Source organism: Diabrotica virgifera, chromosome 4, assembly GCF_917563875.1.
Source record: "Diabrotica virgifera virgifera chromosome 4, PGI_DIABVI_V3a".
Lineage (NCBI taxonomy): Eukaryota > Metazoa > Arthropoda > Insecta > Coleoptera > Chrysomelidae > Diabrotica > Diabrotica virgifera.
In genome coordinates, this window is record NC_065446.1 from 242,934,879 (window position 1) to 242,960,760 (window position 25,882).

Genomic DNA, 25,882 nt, shown 5'->3' on the forward strand with positions numbered 1-25,882 from the left:
AACAGATTTTGCAAAATAAATTTTACAATACAGCTTTCGCAAAAAAATTCATTTTTTCAAAATGTTACAGGACTGAAAATAAAGCAGATAGCAAGTTGAAATTTTTTTTTACTTATAGAAGTATACTGTACCTTTCATTTGCAATTTTCAAAATTAAAAACGATTAATTACCACGGCGTCAGAAAATTTTTGAAATAAACAATAATTTTTGATGCTACGCGCAGGACAGCGATGTTCGATTCACACAGGTTGATTTCCACCAAAATTTCTTCCAATCTTTATCTAATATATTATTTTCTTACTCTATATTTTGTTGTATTTTAATTTTTTAATTCCACAAAAATTAAACTAATTTTATTATTGTTTGTGAAATATTGTTTAAACAATTGCATATGTTTAAAAATAATAAACTTTTATTATTTAAGTTAAAATATATGAACAAAGAAAATGTTTGCTAATAAAAGTGTTATTTCAAAGGATAGAGTATGTGTTTTTATTTTGCAATAAACAAATTTATTTATTTATATCGAAATGTCATAAAAATTAAAATGTATCAATCATTATCAAAAGTCATTGGAATGCCCAATCAGAGCAACCTATCCGCTGTCCTGCGCGTAGCACCAATAATTAATGTTTATTTAAAAAAATTCCTGACGCCGTGGTCTTAAGCGATTTTAATTTTGCAAAATTGCAAATGAAAGGTACAGTACACTTCTATATGCAAAAAAATTTTCAACTTGCTATCTGCTTTATTTTCAGTCCTGTAACATTTTGAAAAAATGAATTTTTTTTACGAAAGCTGGATTGCAAAATTTATTTTGCAAAATCTATTAAACCGATCTTAATGAAATTTACAGTATTGTTTTATTGTATCATAAGATTTTTCAGGGTGAAATATGAAGGTCCTAAGTGTAGCATAAATGGTTGAAAAACGTAAAATGGGAATACTTGTTTTTGTATGTTTTTTTCACAATTATTGCTATTTTGCAACAAGGGTGACTATTTCTTAAATTTTTAACCAATTCTATATTGTAGGAAATTTAATTACGCAACTTTTATGTCAGTACAACTTTTCTCGAAAATGAATACTTTTAAAGTTATAATCAAAAAACCAAGAAAAAAATCGAATTTTTCCTTAATTTTTTGACATTTTGATTTATTTAAACAATGTTCCGGACCTTTTTGAGAGGGAGGGTAACTCAAATATTATTATTTGATTTATTTTCAAGCAATTTCTGCAAAAAAATTTGAGTCACCTCTCAACGTCCAAATGTACTAATATTTTTACAGATGCGCCCTGGTCTATTAGAACACAATAGACCTGCATTCCTTTGTTTTATCGAATTGAAGAAGACATAATATGACAGCGTAAGACTAAAACATTAAGGGCCAATGCATCTTTGTATAATAAAGAAATCCCGCTTGATATTATAAAAACAATAATTGAAAATAGGTATCAAAACAGTAAGAAGCAAATCAGAATAGATGGGCAACATTTATGATATTAATGAACAAATTCATGTGAAGATTAGTTGTAATCTTTTGCATTTTAAATTCATTAAGGTTACGAAAGAAATTTTATCCAGATGATTTACATTTTTGATTGCCTTATTAACACAAAATTCTTGTATATAAACTAACCAAAACGGTCATACAATCATCAGTTAGTTCAGTACCTACCAACCTTCAGTTCCAGAAAAGAAGTAAAGAAAACTATTGCGTAAGTAATAAAATAATCTGTATTCTTTTACGCGTTGTTTAATATATTTTCCTATTTTATTTAGTCGTCAAAATGAAAATATTTTACATCCTCGCCATCGTCTTCCTTGTTGGTCTTAGCGCCAAAACTGCTCTTGGTGACTGTTTGTCAGGAAAATATAAAGGTCCATGTGCCGTATGGGACAACGAAACTTGTCGCAGAGTATGTAAAGAAGAAGGAAGACCAAGTGGCCATTGCAGTCCTAGCTTGAAATGTTGGTGCGAAGGTTGTTAATATTTTAGTGTAATAGAAACCTATTGTAATTAAAACGTTGACATTGACGTAATTAAAACAATAATGAAATAAAAGTATCTTTATAAAATTAGTGAATTTTTATTTTAAATTTCTATCAACGGATGCCTCAACTCAGCAGATGTAGGTAGTGACCATAGCCTAATATTATGTAAAATTAGAATCACCATGAAATGCTTTAAACCTAAGAGAGTGGCGCCAACACAAACAAAAATCAAAGTTGAAGGACTAAGTACGGAATCCACGGAGTACTTATATAGAAAAAGAATATCAGAGAAGATTGCTGATAATGAAATACTAGAAAACGATAACATCGAGGAAAGCTGGTAAAAACTCAAAAGTAACACAATTAATGCAGCAACAGAATCACTTGGAGAGAGGAAAGTAACGAATACCAATATATCAAAAAAGAAAACCCCATGGTTTCGAGAGGAAGTGAAGATAAAATGTGAAGAAAAGAAGAAAGCCTTTTTACAATACAGAACACAACAAACACAACAGGCATACAACCACTATAAAAGAATTGGAAACGAAACAAACACTTTAGTCAGGCAAATAAAAAGAGAACACTGGGAGAGTTTCTCAAAACAGATGGAACACGACTTCTATGGAACACAAAAGGAAATATGGAGAATGATCAGAGGACAAAGAAAAGAGATGAACGAACTAATAAAAACGAAACACATTCAGAAGGAAACTTGGGCAGACTATTTTCGATCTCTGTTTGCTAAAGATAACGATAACGAACCACCAACACCTGAAGTGACAACAAACGAAGAAATAAATATTGAAGAAGCAGAGGTAACGGAAGCATTAAGGAAATTAAAAAATAGAAAATCACCAGGAGAGGACCGAATATCGAATGAACTCAAAGACCTGACCAAACAATTATTAAAACTAATCCAAAAAATAATAGAACAAAACAGAATACCACAAGAATGGAGATCAAGCATCCTAATACCTCTCTTCAAAAAGGGAGAAAAATGGGACCCGGAGAATTACAGAGGAAATACTTTATTAAACACAACACTAAAATTAACGACCAAAGTGATAACAAACAAACTGAATAAAATTAAAACATTAGCAGAAGAACAACAAGGTTTTAGGTCGGGAAGATCATGCACCTCATTTATAATGAGGCAGATTCGAGAAAAATCATTAGAATACAACAAACCGGCATACTTATGTTTCGTGGACCTTAAGAAGGCATTTGACAGGGTCAAATTGAGACTCTAGACCCTAGAGACCCTAGAAAGGTCTAGGAATACTTAAAACGATCGAAAATATCTACCAGAACAACACAATAAAAGTAAAAGTAGATGAAGAACTAACTGAACCAATTGAAGCTGGCAATGGAATAAGACAGGGAGATTCCCTGAGTCCTCTGTTACTCAACCTGATCATGGACGAAATAATAAAAAAATAAGAACAAAAAAAGGATACCAAATGGGAGAAACACAACTTAAAATAATCTGCTATGCAGACGACGCAATACGACGGAATAGGTGAATAAAGCAAACAGAGCCGCAGGTTGACTGAATGAAACAATATGGAGAAATAAAAATATCGGAAAAGAAGTGAAAGGCAGAATTTACAAAACAGTCATCAGACCAATAATGCCATACGCGGCATAAACACGACCTGATACAGAAAGGACAAAAAGAATGCTAGAAACAGCAGAGATGAAAACATTGCGAAAAATCGATGGTAAGACGCTGTGGGATAGAGCTAGAAGTGCAGATATACGATGGAGATGCAAGGTGGACACCATTAATAACTGGGTGAAAAGCAGAAGAGTAGAATGGAACGACCACATAAGCCTAATGACAACAAATAGAGTAGTAAGGACGGCGCGAGACGGTTTCCCAATAGGAAGATGATCAGTGGGAAGACAAAGATGGAATGACAACTTACTGGAGGCACATTGAAAAACAGACAGAGTAATGTCTATATAAAAAGAAGAAGAAGAAGAAGAGGTTTAAAAGTAAGAGCATACTCAAACAAGCTTAACGCTCATATACAATGGGTGGAATGCATAAAACGTAGTACCTGCTAATGCTTCAAGTATGTACTACATTTTTGAAGATTTTACTACACTTACAAAGCATTATTACGCTTACAAATGCTTTGTAAGTGTTTTACTATACTTACAAAGCATTTAATGCTTTGTAAGTGTAGTAAAATCTTGAAAAATATAGTACATACTTGAAGCATTAGCAGGTACTACGTTTTATGTATTCCACCAATATGTACAATATGCATCTCAATCAGTCGAATTTGACTCTAGGATCTTAAACACTTCTTTTACACTTTAGGAACTATTAAATATTCTTACAGCTTGTACGAATTCGGCTGCAGGTTCTGACAATATCCCCTTCGTATTCCTCAAAAATCATCCTATATGTGCCATCAAAAACCTTCTTATATTGTACAACATAATATGGATCAATCAAAAATGTCCAACATTATGAAGGGAATCTATCGTTATACCATTCAAGAAACAAGACACGTCCTCGACTAACCCAAATCCGTATCGTCCTATTTCACTAACATGCACCTTGTGTAAACTCGTAGAAAAACTAAAATAAACAAAAAACTAATATGGTATCTATAGAAAAATATAAAATTTTAGATTCAGCCGAAGCACGGCTGTCAACTTAGTAATGTTACAAACAGAAATCAGAAATCACAATCGCTTTTCAAAACAAAAAAGATTAGCAACTTCATTTGATATCGAGAGCGCCTTCGATTGCCTCTTATCGAGGAGTTTCTCTCTGATCGCCGCTTTAAAATATTAAGGCTGTATGACACTATGCATTTTCTTGTATCATTTCTAATATCGTTTCTGATATGTCAAAAAAATGCATAGTGTCATACACAGATACAAGAAACGATATCAGAAACGATACAAGAATTTGAGTCAGACACAGATTCTTGTACAAGAACTGCGCCAATTTCTGCGCAAAGAGCAAAAACGTAAATCCTGCTGGTAAAACTTCTAAATGTCATAATGGCGGCTGAAAATGAGATCATATGATTTATGTCTTGATGAATTTATTTGTGTTTTTGTAGGTAATATTTATAAATCGTTTATTGATACTTAATATACCGTTTGATATGGACTACTATTCTACTAATAACCATATATTTAGCCCCTAATAAAGTTCAAACTATGTATAACTTTGGGTTTCATATTGCATAATTTTTTAATAGAGGAAAATACAATAGTTCCTAATTTGGATAAAACTGAAGATAATTCTAATGCAAATATTTTAGCACAAATATCAATACAAAATAAAAACACAAATAATCAACAGTCAATGTAAAAATTCTAGTTAACATTAAAATATTTGTTTTTAAAAGTTTATAAATTTTATAAAATCCTTAAGAGGATCGGTACGTATTTTCGGCTGCAATGCAATTCAAATGGGGATTCATTTTTTTCGAATCCTGAGAAAACTAATAAGTATTTTTGAAAAATTTAAACGCAGAATGAAAGATCACGTTATTAGCGAGGGCCGAAAGTCCCTGAGAACTTCTATAATGTTTATTTTAATAAGTTACAGGGGTGAAAAACTAAGAGAAAATTTAGTGTGATTTTTAATTTCAAATATATCACTCAAAATAAACTTTTTATTTATTCTAAGGGACTTTCGGCCCTCGGTAATAATTTAGTCTTTCATTCTGCGTTTAAATTTTTCAAATATATTTATTGGTTTTTTCAGGATTCGAAAAAAATAAACACAATGCCGTGGTAATATTTTCCAAATCTATCTTTGTCTTACAACGCACTCAGCCGAATATAATATTGTCAGTCAGACACTGACAATCAGTGACAATTTTAAATATTTGACATTGCATCGGGAATATGTTGAGTTATTGATTAAATATTATTGAAATATAGTGTATTTGATAAATAATTGATTTAAGACGTGAATTTAAAAAAAAGTTATTTATTGTGTATTATTTGTGGAAGATCCAAGCAGAGAATACATCAGGATAATATATTCTGTAATCCAAGTACTTTGTTGTTAAAGATGTTCAAAATTGTAAGCGTTCCATAACAATATATTATTAAAAAATCACTTTAACACTTTTCCTCTTTTCTCGATTGAGTATTAGTCTTTGTTGTACAAATAAATGATTACAATCACTGAATACATAGTTAGTGAAAAAATTATCACATTTATTAACTGAATTAATAATTTCCAATTATAAAAATAACAGTTATCCAAGAACATTCAAAACCCATCTCTTTAAATTAATGATGACATTTTCAAGTAGAATGACATTCTAGTAATGTTTACATATCCATACCAGTGTGAATTTTACTACACGTAATTTGCCGTGTAAAGACAGAAAAAGTAGGGATACACGTAAAATATTTGCGAATTATGTACCCATAGCCTTAAAATCAGCTGTAGACGTAGTACTACCATACCAATACCAATGTAACGTGACGCAGGGTGACAAACAAAATTTCGGCCAATCACGTGCCGAATTTCATACAATTTTCGATACAAGAATACAAATACAAATATATTAATAAAGTTTTATAGTATATTTTAGTTTTTGATAAGTAGATTTTAGTAAGCTAAACTTACAGTAGATTTTCTAAATAAAATGTGGCAACGCTGTGTTAGTGGCAGTTTTGTTTTGTGCATTTGATAAACTTCATAAACTGAAATGGCGGATAATATGGATTTTTCAAAAAGAAAACAAGATATTGCAGCTGTTGTATTGATTCATGTAAAAATACTGAATATAACAGTACTGGATCCAGTTATTATATTCGGAAACATTGCGTACATGTCCTGCATCAACTAAATCCTTTCCTTTTTTGGTGTTGCTGATTGAAATTGGATATCATGAGAAATAAGACTTCAATCCAGTATAATGTTTAATATCCATTTTGATAGAATTCAAACAAATTACAATTCATACCAATTACAAATTTTAATAGGCAAAGCAGTAAGCACACAAAAAATAAACAGAGGTAACCTTTAAAATGTTAAATAATTCATATAAACTTATTCTTTTTCTCAATGGTCTCTTGCGTAAGCAGTCATCCAGTCACACGAACTTATATATTAAATATTAAAATTATAATGAATAAAATAAAAAAACATAATTAATTTTACTATTAATTCTGTGTATTCGTTTAGTAATCAGGTTACAATAATATTTCAGTTCATAATTTGTGTCTTTCTAGATAAGTATCTATTTTTCTCGTTTTGTATATTTCACATACATAAATTTTATCAGAAAAGTATAAGTTTCAAACCGCGAGATTGCACTACCGTCGAAACTCACAGCCAATAGAAGTAAAGGCATTTTAAACTTTAAATTACGTAAGTTACTTTGTGAAACTATGGTAATGTCAATTCTTAATTATGGGCTCTTGGTATTTTATCCTTGCTTAGATCAAGTTACGAAATTAAGGTTGCAAAAAATTCAAAATAATTGTTGCAGATTTGTCTTTGGCATAAGAAAATATGATCGTGTATCATGCAAAATAAAAGCACTTCAATGGTTAACCATAGATAATTTATACAAATATCGCCTCGCCTCTTTGATATATCGAATTACTTCGTCGTCAAATCCTATTTATTTAAGGAACAAATTAGTATTTCGTGGAGAGGCTCATAATCTGGATCTGAGATATCCTCATAGTCTTATGCTGCCAAGATATAGACTAGCTATTTTCCAGCGATCGTTTACTTACAATGCTGTTTTAGTGTTTAATAGTTTAACAATAAATTTAAGAGGTAAATCTCTTGATTTTATGAAGCAGCACTATAAGAAATTTTTACTACAATCGCAGTAACGTTATTATTATTATATAGCAGGGGTGGGCAAAGTGCGCCCCTCGGGCCGCATGCGGCCCTTTATACATTTTTTTGCGGCCCGCGGAAAAAATGTGAATTATTTTCATTTAAAGTTTTTTTTAATTATTCCTAATAGGTATTAATAAATAAATATAGATAATGCAGCTATTAACACAGCTAATATAATTAACACTTTCGCAGCGGGTGATTTTTCCGCAAATTTTCAACATAACGCGGGCAATTATTTGGGTTTCCGGCAGAGTTTTGTCGGCTGCCTGAATGAAATCCACGAAATTTCAACAAATGGAAACGATATATTTGAAGTAGTCTGGAACAATTTTCAGAGCATCAGTTATTATTTTTCACTGCTTAATCCATAAGCAGGTATTGTGCAAAAAAGTTTTGCAAGTAGTCAACGCCAACGTCATTTCAATTTATAACTAATATTGTTAATTATTCGTTCAATAGGATTAAATCAACGTGCATCTTTTTATATTATTTAATTATTTCAAAGAAAACAAAAACAATGAAGGGAATCTAAGATTTTTCAAATTTATAACTTTGTTTATTTTGATTTAAATGACGCGTGTTGCATATTACGTATGATGCGTATTTGCATCTATTTAAGCACGGAATTTCCCTTCAAATATTTAAGTAACTAATAGCAATGTGAAAATAGAATTTACTATTTTATTTGGGAATAAACCACAATTTAAGTTTGAAATTAAATTTATTTGACGTTTCCATTTCCACTTCGGAAATCGTTATCAAAATACAAAACATTAATAAATTAAACTAATTAAATAAATGCTTAATTTATTAATGTTTTGTATTTTGATAACGATTACCGAAGTGGAAATCCAAACGTCAAATAAATTTAATTTCAAACTTAAATTGTGGCTTATTCCCAAACAAAATAGTAAATTGCATAAGATGTCACAAGGAAATAGCTTCAGAACAATATTAGGGGAAAAAATAGGTTCATAGATAAAATAAAAATAAATAAATATATAGATACACATATATTTCAGGGAAATACCAGGCTTAATTAAGTGCGAATGCTGTTTAGGGGGGAGGGGTACGGTTTGAAAAATTTGAAATTTTTGATTTCTTTATTATTTTAAATGAAAGTACATAAATCAATAAATAAATAAACTTCAAGAATACTCTCTAAAATTTTCAGCTTGACCGGAGTAAAATTACCGGAAGTAAAGCATGTTTAATATCCCTACCTTCGACTCGATTTGCAGTAGCTTGAGCGTAGTGATAAACGTTCAACAGCTGTTCCCGTCTCTTTTGTAAATTACTCTGCGATTCAAAAACATATTTCGGCGTGCATCACTTTACGATTTGACAGACAAAAAACAAATTGAAATAAAAGTTGTCAAACCAAACGCGTTTTTCTCAAAACTGTTTTTTTTTCAAAGGCGATGGACATTGTAACTCAAAAACTACCTACATGACAGATCCACCTGAAATTTTTCATAGATTTTCTTTAAACATTTCGTGAGGTAACTCTGTCGAGATATGTTTTGGTTAACAATAATAAATATGTTGATTTTCACCCTATTTTAAAAAATTTTCGTTATTTTGACTTGTATTTTGAGTGATATCAAAAACTCAAAAATCGTTAAAACTAAAAAACTCAACAGCGTTACATCGACAAACTCAAGCTAATAAAATATTTTTGAATTATTATCCATTGACGAGTTCTACTGCAAAATCCATTTTTTTAGCTGCCTGTAAAAATTTGCCGCGCTTATTTTTCAATATTTGGTCTTGAATTTTTCTTGAATAATCTTTAAATTGTACTGAATATGTTTATTTAATTTAAAAATAAAATAATTCTACCATAATTTCAAACAAAATTCAAGAAAAGGTGCTTGAAATGTTTATTTCAAATCATGCCACCCCCCCCCCTTAAACAAAATTAGTAAAAAGTTAAAAATTCGAGCATGTTAAGGTAACAAATATTGCGGCCCTCGGTAATAGACCCAAAATATTTTGTGGCCCTTACTAAAAAAAGTTTGCCCACCCCTGTTATATAATATATTGCTTTCGTTATTGTTACCATTATTTTTGTTTTTATTTATCATTCTTTTCATTTATCACATCACATCACAAATTATTTTCTTTATATTATTTTTCTAGTAGCCGCATGACTATCATTTCAGTATTATATTATTATTTATGTCAAACTATAAATCACTTTATTTCTAATTATTTCAAACTAACTTTGTAAACTTGAGGTTAAGTGGAGTAGCTCTAGATAGACTTCGCCTCATGTATCTCGTGTTTGTAAATTTTTACAGACTAAATAAAAGCAATTTGTTATTATTATTAAACCACAGTATAAACCCCAATAAACTTTTACGGAACTAAAACAATGGAAAATGGGACCAAGAAAAAGAAATAATAGAGGAATTCATTACGACAGTTGAGTAAATAAATAAAAAGAGCAAAAAGGGAAGGGAGTATCTGTAACATTAAGACTTCTGTGGGTAGGGTGTATGTGAAAATTATTAAATAATAAATGGAGGAATTCTTTCTAGGCTGTGTTGGTTAGCCTTCAAAGTAGTTAATGTTGTTGGGACAGGTTAGAGGTTAAGCTATACAGCAATTTATCGTTTAATATGATCTAAAAAAATTTAGATTTCCCTAACTTTGGAGCACATATTCTTAGAATCGTATCACTAAAAGCTGAACAACGCCGCACGCCGTAAAATAAAAATCGCTAATTTTTACAAGTAACTTTATTTATATATAAGTCTTGTTTATAATAAACGAGAAGATTCCCGTTGATCTAGATTATTAACAACCCTCGCACCAACATTTCAAACTAGGACTGCAGTGACCACTGGGTCTCCCTTCTTCTTGACATACTCTACGGCAAGTTTCGTTATCCCATACAGCACATGGGCCTCCAAATCGACCTGATAAGCAGTCACCAAATACAGTTTTGGCGCTTGTAGCAAGAATTACGATGAAGGCGAAGATAAACAAAACTTTCATGTTGAAACCTGGAAAAAATAATACAAATTATATTTTAAACAATTGATTAGTGAATGTATTGAAAAGGCAGATTATGAGACCATAAACTTATTTTTGACAAGAAATTGACCAAATAATAGTGCAAGATCTTATGAAGGTGATCAAAACAACAAACAAGGTAATACAACATGAGCAGACCAAATAAAGATCTTCTTCCTTACAGCATTGTAAGCATTGCACAAAATATCAAAAAAAGAATGTGTGTGTGTACTTTGTACGCACGTAAGAAGATATTCTTCTATTATATAATAGGTAATTTAAACGAAGTAAATATACTTAAAAGGTTATTTGTACTTATTTTATTTAAAAATCAAACTAACTTTCTTATTTACCACTTTCAAAAAAGAAGAATATCTTCAAAAATTATATAATAGTACACTTACAATCATAAAATCTATAAAAAAAAATAATAACTTGCTTGGGGCTTGAACCCACTTCACGTCTACCGCGCCGTACGAAAGTTGACGGTATTTCAAACTGCACCACATTCGCGTATACGTCATGTGGGAATATACACAAACGTTTACACCATAAATTTATATGACTTTAATAAAATTATTAGTTTGATTTTTGTCGAAATAAAATACAACAAAATATAGAGTAAGAAAACGATATATGAGATGAATATTTGTAGAAAGTTTGTTCGTAATCAGATTATGTAAATTAAAGCATTGCCTATTAATAGGTAACTACATTATTTTGTTTACATTTTCCAAATAGATAGGTATTGAAACTATTAGGTATTTCCAACTGAAACATTTAGAATTACGTACCTGCGGCTTTTCAAAACTATTTAAAAAGTCACTATAATTATAAATTTGATTTTATTTCTGTCCACACATCAATAAAAACTAATATTATACAATATTTTTGTTTACCGATAACCTCCATATTGAACAATTATTGACAGATCATTTCAAAATTTCAACACTAAATCAGAGCCCGTATAATGATTAATACCATACTGTCGGTGTGCGCATGCGCGCGGATCAATCAAATTTTACCCTCAATCGATTCGCCGCTAAAGAAGAATATCTTCAAAAAGCTGTAAAATAAAGAAAGAATCGGTATATTCAAGATATTCGTACTTACCTTATAAAGGGTGACTCGAACAATCTACCAAGATAGTGAATGATATGATTATAACATTCCTTTCAGAATTTATATAGGTACTGAAGCCTAAGTGATAAGCATTTCGGAGTAAATTATTCATTTGTTAATTAGTGATATTAACGAACAGCATCATGTGAAGATTAGTAGTTATAATCTTTTGCATTTTAAGTTCATTAAGATTACGAAAGAATTTTTTATCCAGATTATTTACATTTTTTATTGTTTTTATTATCTCAAAATTCTTGTATATAAACTAATCAAAACAGCAATACAATCATCAATCAGTCCAGTACCAAAGTTCCGTTCCAGAAAAGAAGCAAATAAAATTATTGTAAGTATTAAAAATATATATATTCGTTTATACGTTTAATATGTTCTTGTGTTCAATTTTGGGACATGTTACATGACTGGTCTTTTGGCTATTGCAGTGTCATTAATTTAGCAAAAAAAATTTACATTTTTTTTTATTTTAGTCGTCAAAATGAAAATATTTTACATCTTCGCCATCGTCTTCTTCGTTGCCCTTAGCACCAAAACTGCTCTTGGTGACTGTTTGTCAGGAAGATTTGGAGGTCCGTGTGCCGTATGGGACAACGAAACTTGCCGTAGAGTATGTAAAGAAGAAGGAAGACCAAGTGGCCATTGCAGTCCTAGTTTGAAATGTTGGTGCGAGGGTTGTTAGCGGTTTAATATAATAGAAACCTACCTTTTAAATATTGACGTAATTAAAACAACAATGAAATAAAAGTATTTTTATAAAATGTGTGAATTTTTATTTGAAATTTTTTTTAATACTCAAATACTCATGAATATGGTTCTGAAACTACACTGGGGTGCAAAATTAACCGGACACCTTAAAAGTGGGTCATTTTTGATGTCTCGAATTTCCTAAACCTGTTGTCCGATTTAAGTGATTTTTTAATATGTTATAGCCTTAATCTTTATCAATATCGCTGTAATAATATTGTGGCTAAAGAGGTAAATTTTCATTGCATACCGGGTGTAACAATGAAACTGTGTTTTTTTCTTAAATTTCGCATCACCCTGTGGCATATTCTAGCATTTATAAAATACTCAAATTAAAATCCAACTATAGCCTTATGTTTTCTCAACATTCCGTTTATTGATTCATTCGCTTAAGTAGGACCATAAAAAAGTTAGGAAATTTAACAACTAGCCATGTTCTTTCTCAATACAGGGTGTTTCTAAATAAGTGCGACAAACTTTAAGGGGTAATTCTATATGAAAAAATAATGACAGTTTGCTTTATAAACCTATGTCCGCAAATGCTTCATTTCTGATATAGAGGTTGTTGAAATTTTTCTTACAAACTGACCATTTATTTATTGCTTAAAAACCAGTTGAGATATGCAATGGAAATTTGGTGGGTGTTAAGACGTAGTTATTGTACATTTTTTGACATACAAGTAAGAATTTAATATTCACCATTGGCGCGCATACGGGTAATATAAGACCTCATATTACCCGTATGCGCGCTAATGGTGAATATTAAATTCTTAATTGTATGTCAAAAAATGTGCAATAACTACTTCTTAAAACTCACCAAATTGCATTTGCATACCTCAACCGGTTTTAAAGCAATAAATAAATCGTCAGTTTGTAAGAAAACTTTCAACACCCCCTATCTCGGAAACGAAGCATTTACAGACATATCGTTGATAAAGCAAACTGTCATTCTTTTTCATGCAGAATTACTTCTTAAAGTTTGCCAATTATTATTTAAAAACACGCTGTATTGATGAAAAACATGGCTAGTTGTTAAAGTAAATAACTTTTTTATTATCCAACAAAAGCGAATGAATCAAAAAACAAAATGTTGAAAAAACATGAGGCTATAGTTGGATTTTAATTTCAGTATTTTATAAATGCTAGAATAGTCCACAGAGTGATGCGAACTTTGAGAAAAAAACACAGTTTAATTGATACACCCGGTATACAATGAAAATTTAACTGTTTAGCGACAATACCATTACAGCAATATTGCTAAAGAATCAGACTATAATATATTAAAAAAATCACTTAAATCGGACAACAGGTTTAGGAAATTTCAGACATCAAAAATGACCCATTTTTAAGGTGTCCGGTTAATTTTGCACCCCGGTGTATTTTCTCATGCCATTAATTTTAGCGAGCTCTCGAAAGAAATCCTAACAGGAGCTAATCCAGAGACCAGGCTGTTTCGTGACAGATTAAAGCCCACGGAGTTTCTGAGTGTATTCTAATGTATTCATCTTCTTCTTCTTCATGTACCATGTCCTTTCAGAACGTTGATTACCATCATAGCTATTTGAATTTTATTCACTGTCGCCCTAAATAGCATGCTTGTATTAACACAATACCAATCTCGCAAGTTCTTCAACTATGAGGTTCTGCTTCGTTCTGGACTGCGTTTGCCTGCTATTTTTCCTTGCATAATATTTTGCAGCAACCTATATTTGGGACCTCTCATTACATGTCCGAAATACTCCAGCTTTCTCTGCTTAATGATTTTGATAATCTCAGTAGTCATGCTGAGACGTTCTAGTATTGTGGACTTTCGAATCTTCTCCACCCAAGAAACTTTTAAAATTATTCTATAGCACCACATTTCGAAAGCCTCAAGTCGATTTGAATCGATATTATTTAACGTCTAGGACCCGACACCATAAAGTAAGATCAAGAACACGTAGCAGTGAATTAGGCGGATCCTCAATGCCAATTTTAGGTCCCTGTTACATAATACCTTTGACACCCTTCTAAAAGCTGTTCTGGCCTGTTCAATATTAGGTATAGTTTCTCCGTGAGTCTCTGCGTTACAATTTAATTGATATCCAAGATAAACAATTTGATCAACTTGCTCAATTCATCTTCGTAGATTGTTTAACTGTTTTTTGGCGAAGATATCCCTGATCTTAAGGAGTCTTCATGTTGCCTGGTGGAAAATTTTCTGGTGCTGTGGACGACCACCTCCCTCAGTTGTGTGTACTGAGCCTTTCTTGGATGGTTGCATTTGAAACTCTGTCTTGCCATGACGATCCATCTATTAACCTGTTGCCTGCCGTTTCTATTCTTGCAAACTTCTTCTTTGCAAACTCCATACTTGGACTGCATAAAACATCACCAGTCTAATTTAGGCTTGGTATAATTGGATCTTCTTGGCTTGCGATAGAGGCCTGATCCTGTTTATGTAGGGTTGAATCAATTATTTTTCACTTGTTCTTTCTCTATCACTTCCACTTTTAGTAACACTAAGTTCGTTATTAAACTCGGCTGTAGCCAGTCCCATGCCCGGTTAAGAAAGGAGGAAGGTTAGGATATCGGGTTATATAATCCAAAAATCACAGTAAAAATTCTTGATACAGGACTGAAACAAATGAAAACAAACTCAGCATAAAAACAGACTGAATATAGGATGTCATAATCTACAGAGTATAAACAATACATACCAATAAACTTTTACGGAACTAAAACAATGGAAGATGGACTTAGCAGTACTTACCAAAATAAAGTAGAAGGGCCAAGAAAAAGAAATAATAGAGGAATTCATTACTACAGTGGAGTCAATAAAGAAAAAGAGCAAAAAGGGGGGCAGTATCTGTAACAATAAGACTTCTGTGGATAGGTTGTATGTGAAAATTTTTATATAATGAATTGAGAAACAGCTGCAAACTTCAGAAGAACAGAGTGATTTTTTTTTCAGTCTGAGTCTGACTGTTGTTCCCGATGTGTGTTCGCGGTTAGTAGCCCGATCAAGGAACACAAAAATTTACGAAAACCTCCAAAAAACTAAAGGAAGGAATAAGAAAATGTTTACAAGTCTACATCCCCTCCATTTTACAAAAATTTAGGGGATTACCCCTTCTCGGGAGTGAAAAAATATACATTCAAAATAAGTTCGGAATTGGATAAAATGACTAATTCTGAGCAACTTTTGTTCTATCGAGTTTTTTCCACTAAGTCAATACTTTTCGAGTTATTTGCGAATGAATATGTTCATTTTTAACAAAAAAAACATGTTTTTGGACAGTTTTTCGCAAATAACTCAAAAAGTAAGGATTTTATCGAAAAAATGCTCTCAGCAAAAATATAGCTTATAAAAATGTGAAAAAAAAATGGTGTATGTGTAAAGTCTGCATACCCACCAGCAGCGGAGTTATAGCTAATGAAAATTTGGTTCTTATTCCTCCAATTCCAAAATCGAATATTTCAAAGTGAAGTGACAGAAAAACGGAGCACTTTCCTGGGAAAACTCATTATAACTTTTTTAAAGTGCTTAAAAAAGGTTTATTTTTGTTTAAAAAAAAAAACTTTTAACATTAAAAGTAAGTGAATTACACTCAAAATATTTTTGGTCGCTTTTGTTTTTTGGTTAAAAAATTTCGAAAATCACCCCCTAATTAGCATCCAAAATAAAATTAATCGCTACCGCCTCACAAGTTACTTTGCTTATGCATTCTTTATATGATCTGTAAGTTTCATCGGTTCAAAGCGCGCGTGTTTGAAAAGGCTGTAGTTAAAATGGCTTGAACGAGTCACTAATCAAGAGTATATGCAAATTTTGAACAGTCATGGCATAACCAATTTTTTTTTTACCAGGAAAACAAAAAATCCAAAATATTCAGAAAAGCAAAACGTACATTTTATTACTCTTTGAAATTTTTGGTATTACTAATAATTTTTAAGTTATTTTGAAAACAAAAATTTTTTTCGAAGTTGGAAAAAAATTTTTTTAAAACCATTTTTTTTTCAAAAATGAACATTTTGAACCAACGAAACTTATAGATCATATAAAGAATACATAAGCAAAGTAACTTGTGAGGCGGTTACGATTAATTTTATTTTGGATGCTAATTAGGGGGTGATTTTCGCGATTTTGTTACCAAAAAATAAAAGCGGCCAAGAATATTTTAAGCGTAACTCACTTACTTTTAATGTTAAAAGTTTTTTAAAAAACAATAATAAACTTTTTTAAACACTTTAAAAAAGTTACAATGAGTTTTCCCAGAAAAGTGCTCCGATTTTTGGTTATTTCACTTTGAAATATTCGATTTGGAATTGGACGAATACGAACCTACTTTTCATTAACTATAACTCCGCTGCTGGTGGGTATACATATTTCGTGCATACACTATTTTTTTCACAAAAACTATAGAGCAAAAGTTGCTCAGAATTAGTTATTTTATATAATTCCGAACTTATTTTGAATGTATATTTTTTCACCCCCGAGAAGGGGTAAACCCCTCCATTTTTGTAAAATGGAGGGGATGTAGAATTGTAAACTTTTTCTTATATAATAACAGATAATGTCAACTACCTATTCCCAAATTTTCATCCTTCTTTTATTTTTTTGGATCAGATTGTTCTTTGATCGGGCTATAGGTTATTTAACAGGTCATTTCGTAATCTAGTATTACCTAATCAAAATGAGATCGATTTGGTTTCTTACGATTCTTTCTGATCTGTCTTGTGGAGTTTAGAAGTGAGTTATACAACAATCATGGTTTAATATGATTTAAATATATTTTAGATTTCAGTAAGTTGAGAGCACATATTCTCAGAATCGTATCACAAAAGTTAAACAACACAATAAAATAAAAATCGTCAATTTTCACAAGTAACTTTATTTATATATAAATCTTGTTTATAATAAACGAAAAGAGTCCCGTTTATTTAAAATATTAACAACCTTCGCACCAACATTTCAAACTAGGACTGCAATGACCACTTGGTCTTCCTTCTTCGTTACATACTCTACGGCAAGTTTCGTTATCCCATACGGCACATGGACCTCCAAATTGGCCTGATAAGCAGTCACCAAGTGCAGTTTTGGCGCTTGCAGCAAAAATTACGATGAAGGCGAAGATAAATAAAACTTTTATGTTGAAACCTGGAAAAAATAATACAAATTATATTTTAAACAATTGATTAGTGAATGTATTGAAAAAACAGATTATGAGACCAGAAACTTATTTTTTACAAGAAATTTACCAAATAATAGTGCAAGATCTTATAAAGGCGATCAAAAAAACAAAAAACAGTAATACAACATGAGCAGACCAAATAAGGATCTTTTTTTACGTGCTATCTCCGCGACGGAACAGCATTGTAAACATTGCACAAAATATGAAATAAGTTATAAAATAAAGAAATAATGGATAAGTATGTTCAAAATAGGTACTCGTACTTACCTTATAAAATTTTACTCAAACAATCTACGAAGATAGTGAATGATATGATTATAACATTCCTTTCAGGATCTATATAAGTACTGAAGACGACAACATACCTACAGAAATGTTGAAGCTCATAAATGAGGAAAACATTGGAATGCTAGTTAAACTTTTCAATGATGTTTATTCGACTGGTGATATCCCTGAAGATTGGTTAAAGTCCGAATTCATAACCCTACCAAAAAAACAACGTCCGAAAAACTGTAGCGACTATAGAATGATAAGCCTTATGAGCCACACCTTGAAAATCTTTCTACGTATCATCCACAGTAGAATCAGAGATAAATGTGAAGAAGACCAGGATGAAACACAATTTGGCTTCAGAAATGGACTGGGAACCCGGCACGCACTCTTTGCACTAAATGTGTTATTGCAGAAATGCCGAGATCAAAGGAAAGACGTCTTTGCTGTATTTATTGACTATGAGAAGGCCTTTGATCGAGTACAACATCACAAATTAATTAAAATACTAAAGGATAAAGGAGTTGATAGTCAAGATGTACGAATCATAGAAAAATTATACTGGCGTCAAACAGCGACAGCTTGCATAAATGGAAAATCAACAGAAATATGCAAAATACAAAGAGGCGTCAGACAGGGTTGTATACTGTCCCCACTGTTGTTCAATTTGTATTCAGATAGAATATTTAAGGAAGCGCTGCATAATTTGGAATGGGGTGTGAAGGTTAATGGAATTCTGATAAATACAATCAGATATGCAGACGATACAGTTATTTTAAGTGATGATATGAATGGATTACAACACCTTTTAAATGCCATTGACAGAGTGGGAAGAGAGTTTGGCCTAAATATAAACTGTTCAAAAACAAAGTACATGGTATTTAGCCGTTTGGCCCATCAAGATTCACGGTTATATGTTGATGGTCATATGATTCAAAGAGTACCCAGTTTTAAATATCTTGGTTGCCATATTACTGAACAACTAGATCCAGATAAAGAGATAAAATGTAGAATCGAGATAGCCCGCACGACATTTTTAAAAATGAGGTCATTCTTCTCTAATGATACCTTGCAACTTCAACTTCGAAAGCGCATGATTAAATGCTACATTTGGTCAGTCCTCTTGTATGGTGTCGAAGCATGGACATTAAAAATATCCACCATTAACCGTTTGGAGGCCTTTGAAATGTGGCTGCACAGACGTATTCTAAAAATACCATGGACGGCTATGCTGACAAATGTGGCAGTCCTTAAGAGAGCAAATGCTACCCGCGAGCTGCTTGATAACATCAAATATAGAAAGATGGCCTATTTTGGACACGTAGTAAGGGGAGACCGGTATAATATTCTTCAACTTATTATGATGGGTAAAATCGAAGGACGCAGAGGAATTGGTAGAAAGCAGGCCTCTTGGTTGAAGAATATCCGGGAGTGGACAGGAATAAAGAAAGCAGAACACCTATTTAGAATAGCTCGAGACAGAGACAGTTTCGCCATGTTAATCGCCAACGTCAAGGGGACTTGATAGGGCACGTTAAGAAGAAGACTGAAGACGAGTGATAAGCTTATTTCGGAGTAAATTATTCGTTTTTAATTAGTGATATTAACGAAGAGCATCGTGTGAAGATTAGTTAAGTATAATCTTTTGCATTTTAAGTTCATTAAGATTACGAAAGAAATTTTTATCCAGATGATTTACATTTTTTATTGCCTTATTATCTCAAAATTCTTGTATATAAACTAATCAAAACGGTCATACAAGCATCAATTAGTCCAGTACCAAAGTTCAGTTCCAGAAAAGAAGCAAAGAAAATTATTGTAAGTAATAAAAAAATATATATTCGTTTGTACGTTTATATGTTCTTGTAATCAATTTTGGGACATGTTACATGACTGGTCTTTTGGCTATTGCAGTGTCATTAACTTAGAAAAAAAAATTTGCATGTTTTTTTTATTTTAGTCGTCAAAATGAAAATATTTTACATCTTCGCCATCGTCTTCTTCGTTGCCCTTAGCACCAAAACTGCTCTTGGTGACTGTTTGTCAGGAAGATTTGGAGGTCCGTGTGCCGTATGGGACAACGAAACTTGCCGTAGAGTATGTAAAGAAGAAGGAAGACCAAGTGGTCACTGCAGCCCTAGCTTGAAATGTTGGTGCGAAGGTTGTTAGCAGTTTAATATAATAGAATCCTACTTTTTGAATATTAACGTGATTAAAACAATAATCAAATAAAATTATTTTTATAAAATATGTGAATTTTTATTTGAATTTTTTTTTTAATATTCAAATACTCATGAATATTGTTCTGAAACTTATTCCTATGCTATTAATTTTAGTGAGCTCTCGAAAAAAATCCTAACAGGAGCTAATTCAGAGACCGGAGCTGTTTCGTGACAGATTAAAGTCCACGGAATTTCTGAGTGTATTCTTATGTATTCATCATCATCTTCTTCTTCTTCTTCTTCATGTACCATGTCCTTTCAGGATGTTGGTTACCATAATAGCTATCTTAATTTTATTTATTGTCACCCTAAGTACCATTCTTGAATCAACCCCATACTAATCACGCAAGTTCTTCAACCACGAGGTTCTTCTTCGTCCTGGACTGCGAATGCCTGCTATTTTCGCTTGTATATTATTTTGTAGCAACCTATATTTGGGACCTCTCATTACATATCCGAAATACTCCAGCTTTCTCTTCTTGATGATTTTTATAATCTCAGTAGTCTTGCTGAGACCTGAGACGTTCTTGTATTGTGGAGTTTCGAACCTTCTCCACCCAAGAAACTTTTAAGATTATTCTGTAGCACCACATTTCGAAAGCCTCAAGGCGATTTGGATCGATTTTGTTTAACGTCAAGGACTCGACACCATAAAGTAAGACCAAGAACACGTAGCAGTGAATTAGGCGGATCCTGAATGCCAATTTTATAGGTCTCTGTTACATAATACCTTGGACATCCTTCTAAAAGCGGTTCTGGTCTGTTCTATATTAGGTCTAGTTTCTCCTTAAGTCTCTGCGTAACAATTTAATTGATATCCAAGATAAACAATTTGATCAACTTGCTCAATTCATCTTCGTAGATTGTTTAACTGTTTTTGACGAAGATATCCCTGATCTTAAGAAGTCTTCATGTTGCCTGGTGGAAAATTTTCTGGTACTGTGGACGACCACCTTCCTCAGTTGTGTGTACTGAGCCTTTCTTGGATGGTTGCATTTGAAACTCTGTCTTGCCATGACGATCCATCTATTAACCTGTTGCCTGCCGTTTCTATTCTTGCAAACTTCTTCTTTGCAAACTCCATACTTGGACTGCATATAACATCACATTCTTGGCTTGCGGTAGAGGCCTGGTCCTATTTATGTAGGTTTGAATCAATTCTTTTTCACATGTTCTTTCTCTATCACTTCCACTTTTAGTAACGCTAAGTTCGTTATTAAGCTTGGCTGTAGCCAGTCCCATGCCCGGTTAAGAAAGTTGGAGAGTTAGGACGTCGGGTTAGTTCCATGATGCCTGGAAAATAAAAATATAAGCTAACAATCCCTACAAAAAGCTTTTGATACGGGACACAAACATAGAGAAAAGAACTCGGTAGCTAAAACAGACAGTGAATATAGGATGTTCGAATCTACACTATAAACAGAGTATAAACAACAGTATAAACACCAATAAACTTTTACGGAACTAAAATATGGAAAATGGGCATAGCGGTACTTACTGAAATAAAGTAGAAAGGCCAAGAAAAAGAAATAATAGAGGAATTCATTACGACAGTGGAGTAAATAAAGAAACAGAGCAAAAAGGGGAGGGAGTATCTGTAACAATAAGAGTTCTGTGGGTAGGGTGTATGTGAAAATTATTATACCGGTTGTCCACTCATATTTTCCCCCATTTTAACTACCTATTACTTCTAAACGGTTCAAGATATAAATATGGGGTTTTCACTTAAATGTTTTATTCTAGTAAAAGTTTTGTTTGAATGGATTGAACTTTTTATATCGCTTTTAAAAAAATAAATGACGGATTTTTGAAAAAAACGTTGACTTTTTTTAAATGAAACACCCAGTATATTTTTTTGTAAATTGGAAGAACGGTCTTTTACCTATTTAACCGGACCTTTTAAAATGAGAGATTCAATGTGGAAATCACATAACAGAATGACAATTTGCTTAGTATTTGCTATATACCTATGTAGTTATTTTAATCATAATATTATTTATTTACGTGATTTCCACGTTCCATCTCAACCGATTTTAAAAAACTTTATATCGCTAGATAGGTGACTAGCCGTTTTTTCAACTTACAAAAAAATATACTGGGTGTTCCATTAAAAAAATCAACAACGTTTTTTTTAATCCGCCATTTTTTCTTCGTAATTGAAAGCGATATAAAAAATTCAATACATTCAAACAAAACTTTTACTAAAATAAAAGGTTTCAGCGAAAACCGCATATTTCTATCTTGAGCCGTTTAGAAGTTATAGGCGTTAAAATGGGGGGAAATATAAGGGGACACCCGGTATAATAAATGAAGGAATTCTTTCTGAGCTGTCTTGGTTAGCCTTATCTTATCTATTATAAGTATATAATCTTCTTGGGGCAGTTTAGAGGTTAAGCTATACAACATTTTATCGTTTAATATGATTTAAAAAATTTTAGATTTCCGAAGTTTAGAGCACATATTCTTAGAATCGTATCACTAAAAGCTGAACAACGCCGCACGCCGTAAAATAAAAATCGCCAATTTTTACAAGTAACTTTATTTATATATAAATCTTGTTTATAATAAACGAGAACATTCCCGTTGATCTAAAATATTAACAACCCTCGCACCAACATTTCAAACTAGGACTGCAGTGGCCACTGGGTCTTCCTTCTTCTTGACATACTCTACGGCAAGTTTCGTTATCCCATACAGCACATGGACCTCCAAATCGACCTGATAAGCAGTCACCAAATACAGTTTTGGCGCTTGTAGCAAGAATTACGATGAAGGCGAAGATAAACAAAACTTTCATGTTGAAACCTGGAAAAAATAATACAAATTATATTTTAAACAAGTGATTAGTGAATGTATTGAAAAGGCATATTATGAGACCATAAATTTATTTTTGACAAGAAATTGACCAAATAATAGTGCAAGATCTTATGATGGTGATCAAAACAAAAAACAAGGTAATACAACATGAGCAGACCAAATAAGGATCTTCTTCCTTACAGCATTGTAAGCATTGCACAAAATATCAAAAAAGCTGTAAAATAAAGAAAGAATCGGTGGTATATTAAAGATACTCGTACTTACCTTATAAAGGGTGACTCAAACCAACTACCAAGATATTGAATGATATGATTATAACCTTCCATTCAGGATTTATATAGGTACTGAAGACTAAGTGATAAGCATTTCGGAGTAAATTATTCATTTTTTAATTAGTGATATTAACGAACACCATCATGTGAAGATTAGTAGTTATAATCTTTTGCATTTTAAGTTCATTAAGATTACGAAAGAATGTTTTATCCAGATTATTTACATTTTTTATTGCTTTTATTATCTCAAAATTCTTGTATATAAACTAACCAAAACAGCAATACAAGCATCAATTAGTACAGTACCAAAGTTTAGTTCCAGAAAAGAAGCAAAGAAAATTATTGTAAGTAATAAAAAAATATGTATTCTTTTATACGTTTAATATGTTCTTGTAATCAATTTTGGGACATGTTACATGACTGGTCTTTTGGCTATTGCAGTGTCATTAACTTACATTAAAATTACTTACAGTATAATTACTTACACTTAAAAATTACATGTTTTTTTATTTTAGTCGTCAAAATGAAAATATTTTACATCTTCGCCATCGTCTTCTTCGTTGCCCTTAGCACCAAAACTGCTCTTGGTGACTGTTTGTCAGGAAGATTTGGAGGTCCGTGTGCCGTATGGGACAACGAAACTTGCCGTAGAGTATGTAAAGAAGAAGGCAGACCAAGTGGTCACTGCAGCCCTAGCTTGAAATGTTGGTGCGAAGGTTGTTAGTATTTGAATATTATATACCTACTGTTTGCATAGACCATTGAAACAATATGAAATAAAAGTATGTTTATAAAATGCGTTGCTTTTTAATATCAATTATTCACTTTTTCCGAACATTCGTTTAAATTACAACCATTCACTAAGAATATTAGACTAAGAGCCGCTATAGGTGAAATTTCTTAATCATTTTAGGCACGACGGGACCCTATAACTTAAATAGTAGAACCTAAAAGAAAACGTTTGAACACTGTGCCGTCCCTTTTCAGTGGCACATGCGTCGACAGTGGGGCATCAAACTTTCCACTTATGGACGGGATAAATAAATTAAAAGGTAACAGAACTTACTAACAGAATTAATTTTTTTAAGTTCTATGTGATTAACACATAGGATTCATCGTGATTTTAACCCACCACCCCCTTCCCCCTGCCCCCACCATCAAAAACTTCATTTTTCGTTTTTATTTTTTTTTTGGTGGGATGCAATCAATTTTAAAATTTCAAAAAATTCACACGCATAGTTGAGGCTTTTATAAAACATGCCTATTTTTTATAGACCCATAGGTAGAGTGTACATAACCTCAAAAAATTAAAAGAAATTTTTTTTTTTCAAAAAAGCGTATAACTTTTTTTGAGGAATAGCTGCAGGTCTAATTTTTTCTTAATCTTGTGTGTTTTATCAAATACTATATTTTTAATTTTTTTCAGATTTTTCCGTGTGTCTCCCCACCTTCAAAAATCCGAAAAACTGTTTTTTGGGGGGTTTTGGGGGATTTTCCCTATTTTATAGACTTCATAATATATCAAATCAATTTTGTTTTTATAGGTTATATGTAACTTGAAGTAACTGAGTTCTTTAGAATATTTAAAAATCAGAAAAACACGTTCAAACCCCCCAAAACCCCCTTAAAAAACAGTTTTTTGGATTTTTGAAGGTGACTAACGTTACAGAAAAATCTGAAAAAAATTAAAAATATAGTGTTTCATAAAATACACAAGACTAAGAAAAAATTAGATCTGCAGCTATCCCTAAAAAAAAGTTATATACTTTTAAAAAAAAAAATTTTAATTTTTTTGAGGCTATGTACACTCAACCTACAGGTCTATAAAAAATAGACGTGTTTTATAAAAGCCTTAACTATGCGTGTAAATTTTTTTAAATTTTAAAATTGATTGCATCCCACCAAAAAAAAATAAAATCGAAAAATAAAGTTTTTGATGGTGGGGGCAGGGAGAAGGGGGTGGTGGGTTAAAATTACGATGAATCTTATGTCTTAATCACATAAAACTTAAAAAAAATGAAAAAAGTTAAATTCTGGTAATGAGGGAGGGTATTTTTTAATTTATGTATCCCGTCCATAAGTGGAAAGTTTGATGCGCCACTGTAGACGCATGTGCCACTGAAAAGTAACGGCACAGTGCTCAAACGTTTTCTTTTAGGTTCTACTATTTAAGTTATAGGGTCCCGTCGTGCCTAAAATGATTAAGAATTTTCACCTATAGCGGCTCTTAGTCTATATAGTTTTTTGTTTATTTATTTTCCAAGTATTGGATTCCACGATTTGTAACCTCTACTGTTTCGACAATGATCAAATTTGTTAATTTAGAGAAGAGAAATTAACGTGAGTGAAGATTATCCGCCAGTGCAGGTACTTTCCT

The 25,882-nt window shown here is 31.9% G+C and overlaps 7 protein-coding genes across 7 annotated transcripts; 4 read left to right on the forward strand and 3 right to left on the reverse strand.

Annotated features, from left to right (window-relative positions):
• The first annotated feature begins 1,789 nt into the window (after window positions 1–1,789).
• LOC114347270 (drosomycin-like) lies at window positions 1,790–2,081 on the forward strand. The gene has a single exon (XM_028297994.1). The coding sequence runs from the start codon at window positions 1,793–1,795 to the stop codon at window positions 1,991–1,993; it is 201 nt and encodes a 66-aa protein (XP_028153795.1). The 5' UTR covers window positions 1,790–1,792; the 3' UTR covers window positions 1,994–2,081.
• Window positions 2,082–10,577: 8,496 nt separating this feature from the next.
• Window positions 10,578–12,147, reverse strand: LOC126884114 (drosomycin-like). Its single transcript, XM_050649922.1, has 2 exons — window positions 11,983–12,147; window positions 10,578–10,859 (listed from the first exon to the last, which is right to left on the reverse strand). Exon 2 carries the CDS (start codon window positions 10,849–10,851, stop codon window positions 10,651–10,653), a length of 201 nt encoding a protein of 66 aa, XP_050505879.1. The 5' UTR covers window positions 10,852–10,859; window positions 11,983–12,147; the 3' UTR covers window positions 10,578–10,650.
• Window positions 12,148–12,481: 334 nt separating this feature from the next.
• LOC114347236 (drosomycin-like) lies at window positions 12,482–12,732 on the forward strand. Its single transcript, XM_028297965.2, has one exon. It carries the CDS (start codon window positions 12,485–12,487, stop codon window positions 12,683–12,685), a length of 201 nt encoding a protein of 66 aa, XP_028153766.1. The 5' UTR covers window positions 12,482–12,484; the 3' UTR covers window positions 12,686–12,732.
• Window positions 12,733–17,681: 4,949 nt separating this feature from the next.
• On the reverse strand, window positions 17,682–18,107 carry LOC114347161 (drosomycin-like). Its single transcript, XM_028297902.2, has 2 exons — window positions 18,086–18,107; window positions 17,682–17,890 (listed from the first exon to the last, which is right to left on the reverse strand). Exons 1-2 carry the CDS (start codon window positions 18,105–18,107, stop codon window positions 17,682–17,684), a joined length of 231 nt encoding a protein of 76 aa, XP_028153703.2.
• A 2,052-nt stretch (window positions 18,108–20,159) lies between these two features.
• LOC114347258 (drosomycin-like) lies at window positions 20,160–20,442 on the forward strand. Its single transcript, XM_028297985.2, has one exon. It carries the CDS (start codon window positions 20,163–20,165, stop codon window positions 20,361–20,363), a length of 201 nt encoding a protein of 66 aa, XP_028153786.1. The 5' UTR covers window positions 20,160–20,162; the 3' UTR covers window positions 20,364–20,442.
• A 2,494-nt stretch (window positions 20,443–22,936) lies between these two features.
• LOC114347225 (drosomycin-like) lies at window positions 22,937–23,219 on the reverse strand. The gene has a single exon (XM_028297955.2). It carries the CDS (start codon window positions 23,211–23,213, stop codon window positions 23,013–23,015), a length of 201 nt encoding a protein of 66 aa, XP_028153756.1. The 5' UTR covers window positions 23,214–23,219; the 3' UTR covers window positions 22,937–23,012.
• An 806-nt stretch (window positions 23,220–24,025) lies between these two features.
• LOC114347247 (drosomycin-like) lies at window positions 24,026–24,276 on the forward strand. The gene has a single exon (XM_028297974.2). It carries the CDS (start codon window positions 24,029–24,031, stop codon window positions 24,227–24,229), a length of 201 nt encoding a protein of 66 aa, XP_028153775.1. The 5' UTR covers window positions 24,026–24,028; the 3' UTR covers window positions 24,230–24,276.
• Window positions 24,277–25,882: the final 1,606 nt, after the last annotated feature.